General features: G+C 31.2%; 1 protein-coding gene across 1 annotated transcript; it reads right to left on the reverse strand.

Annotated features, from left to right (window-relative positions):
* Positions 1-484: 484 nt before the first annotated feature.
* Positions 485-1,402, reverse strand: LOC141685439 (uncharacterized). Its single transcript, XM_074490539.1, has 2 exons — positions 1,211-1,402; positions 485-1,093 (listed from the first exon to the last, which is right to left on the reverse strand). Exons 1-2 carry the CDS (start codon positions 1,400-1,402, stop codon positions 485-487), a joined length of 801 nt encoding a protein of 266 aa, XP_074346640.1.
* Positions 1,403-2,990: the final 1,588 nt, after the last annotated feature.

Here is a 2,990-nt window from a genome sequence, read left to right on the forward strand (position 1 = left end):
TAAGGCAATTATGAAGAGAAATATATTTTCAGTGAGATTTGATCATAAAAAATAAATTAATTCGGTATTGAAAATTAGAGTATACTTTTATAAACAACTTGTTGTCGTGGTGTAGCTAACTGTTGATTTGTAGGGAGTTATTATAGGGTATCGTGGAAATTATACGGTTTTACAATCCTATAAATTAACGATTAACAATCAAGTATAGATTAGGAAGTTAAGTGATAAATATCCACTAAAAAAATCTCCTTGATCTTAGTTGCTTAATTTGTTCTAAATTAATATGAATTTAATAGTATTATCTTCCAAGGAAATTATGTAGCACAAATGTTAAACATCAGCCTTATTTTGTTAACATAAAAAGAGTTATATTCTCCTGATTATACGAACTGCTAAGTTTTCATGAAATTTTCAACATATTATTCAAGTAGACAGATTTTAGGTAACAAATTTAATTTATTAAAGATAAATGCAAATTATACAGTTACTGATTTTGATTATCCTTGCTTGGCAAAATATAGAAAACTTCTTCAAATATTATATTAGTTGTTACATTTGTATATCCTCCACTGTCGTTGTCAATCAGAATATGTAAGCCGGAAGAAGAAGTAACTGTGGATACATCAACATAAAGTCGTCCACGTGTAAATACAAATCTCGGCAAATAAAGTCCAACTTTGTGAAGCGACTGCCCCTGACTCTTATTAATCGTCATAGCATAACACAACTGGACTGGAAATTGAATTCTTTTGAACTCAAATGGCCTTTGAGTATATGAAGGTTCCATTTCTATCCTTGGGATAATGTGAGTTGTTCCAACTTGAGAACCAGTAAGTATATCACATACTATACTATTGCACAAACACCTTTTGACAATCATTCTTGTTCTATTACAAAGTCCCATTATCTGATTGAGGTTTCTCATGAGCATAATCACATATCCTTCTTTAATTTTTAAATGATGTTTTGGCAGGAAAGGCATATTAATTGAATTCAAGTATTCAATGGGAAAAGTAGAACCAAAATCATTGTTATCACATTCACTGTCTACCAAGAAATCTTGACTAAAATATGAGTGCTCCTTTCCTGGAACCTGATAAATAATGTATAAATTTATATCACCCACAATGGAATTTGTTGGAGTAATAATTTATCTTTATCTCAAGTAGTCAGCATTCTTTATGTTCTTTGCAAGATCGGGATAAACTACGTCAACAACAGCCTTTAGTGGATTCTCCCTTGCTCTAATCAGAAATTTATCTGGAATCACTACTTCTGGATTACTGATTATATCATATGGATAAACATTAGGAAGCGTACCATTACCGATATCAAGTACCCACTTGCTAAATTCCGCAATTTCATGTTTTTCTTGTTCTATTTTCCCAGAGGAAAGACGCATATTTTTTCTAGTAAAAATACCCAACAATGATCCCATATATTTGAACTATTTAAAGAAGCACTCATAACCTGGGCTCTTGAAGCTTTTGGTATCACGGGGAGGATTTATCGAAAGTCTCCTCCAAAAACAATAGTTATACCGCCAAATGGTAGGCTGGCTCTTTCAGGGTCCACTGACGTTATAATATCTCATAAATTGCGGTCAACACTTTCGGCAGCATGTCGGTTCTGCATCGGAGCTTCATCCCATATAATCAAACCGGTCTGCTTCAATAATCACCAAGTTCAATACCATGCTTGATTCCGACAACCGAGTACTTGTCAACTTTGAATAGAATGTGAAACCTTGAATGAGCTGTTCTTCCCCCGGGAAGCAGCGTAGCTGTGATGCGGGAAGAGGCAACAGGAAGTACGACATTTCCAACACTATGTAGTTTACAGCAAAGAGTATTCCACTAGAAATTTTTTCCACATCCTCCGTTTCCATATATAAAGAACCTCCTTTGCCATTTTCAACGCTATCAATAATAGAAGCATAGGCATGAAGCTCCTCTTTATTGAGTGTGCGGTAAAGTTTATCATGTTCCTCATGCTCTTGTTCCTGGTTGTAAGAAAGTTAATCAGACAATAATCTGTTATCCATTCCGTGCATAAAGTTGTCATCAGGAAAAGGGGTTAAATATCAAAGTGGTCACTCAACTAAATACCATATATCAGTTTAATCATTAAACTTAACGGGGTATCATTTGGATCACTAAAGTCATAATAAATATCAAATAGATACCTCAAAATATGTGCTCGAGAATTAAAATTTATTTTATGGAGTTCTAAACATTTTTCTTTAATCTTATTACAACGGAATGAAAAGTTATAAATTCATAGTATTTTAAATGATTTTGTGAGATTTTTAAAATTTTATCTACTAATTATTTTTATTTAAATAAAGAAAATGACTACAAAATTAAAAATAAATAGTAGATAAATTTTTAAAAATCTTACTATATTATATAAAATACTAGAATTCATACATTTTCATTTGGTTGTAATAAGATTCAAGAAAAATATATAGAACTCCATGAAATAATTTTTAATTCTCAAATACATATTTTGAGTTATATTTTCGATATTTATAATGACTTGAGTGATTCAAACGATACCCCAATAAGTTTAATGATTAAACTGATATATGACCTTTAGTTGAGTGACCACTTTGATATTTAACCCTCAGGAAAAGGCATCGAGTTGTAATCTTTAAGACTTTTGCCAACATCGTTAAAGAGTTTTTTAATTTATGCAATGTATTTAAAAATCAGAATTAATGAAAAAATTAACAGATTAATTGTATGTTAATAAATATACCTGTAAAATGAAATTTGTTCAACTTTAAAAAATTTAGAAAATACCTGCCAAAAAAAATATTCTGAATGTCTGATTGATTAAGATACAGTTCATTGTTGTTGGTTATTCGACTTCTGATCAAAAGAATATCCTCAGACATGGATTCCCAATGTTTCTCTATTAGGTCACACACACTGTAGAGGGGGTGAATACAGTATAAAGTACAATCAAATCGAACTTTAATATCTCAA

Source organism: Apium graveolens, chromosome 9 (assembly GCF_009905375.1).
Source record: "Apium graveolens cultivar Ventura chromosome 9, ASM990537v1, whole genome shotgun sequence".
NCBI classification, from domain to species: domain Eukaryota; kingdom Viridiplantae; phylum Streptophyta; class Magnoliopsida; order Apiales; family Apiaceae; genus Apium; species Apium graveolens.

What these genes read in the sequence shown, in the direction of transcription:
- LOC141685439 (XM_074490539.1), bottom strand. Translation starts at nt 1,402, where the DNA reads ATGCGTCTTTCCTCTGGGAAAATAGAACAAGAAAAACATGAAATTGCG. An exon ending in CACTAAAGGCTGTTGTTGAC is followed by an intron (nt 1,094 to 1,210) that starts GTAGTTTATCCC and finishes ATTATTTATCAG; the next exon opens with GTTCCAGGAAAGGAGCACTC.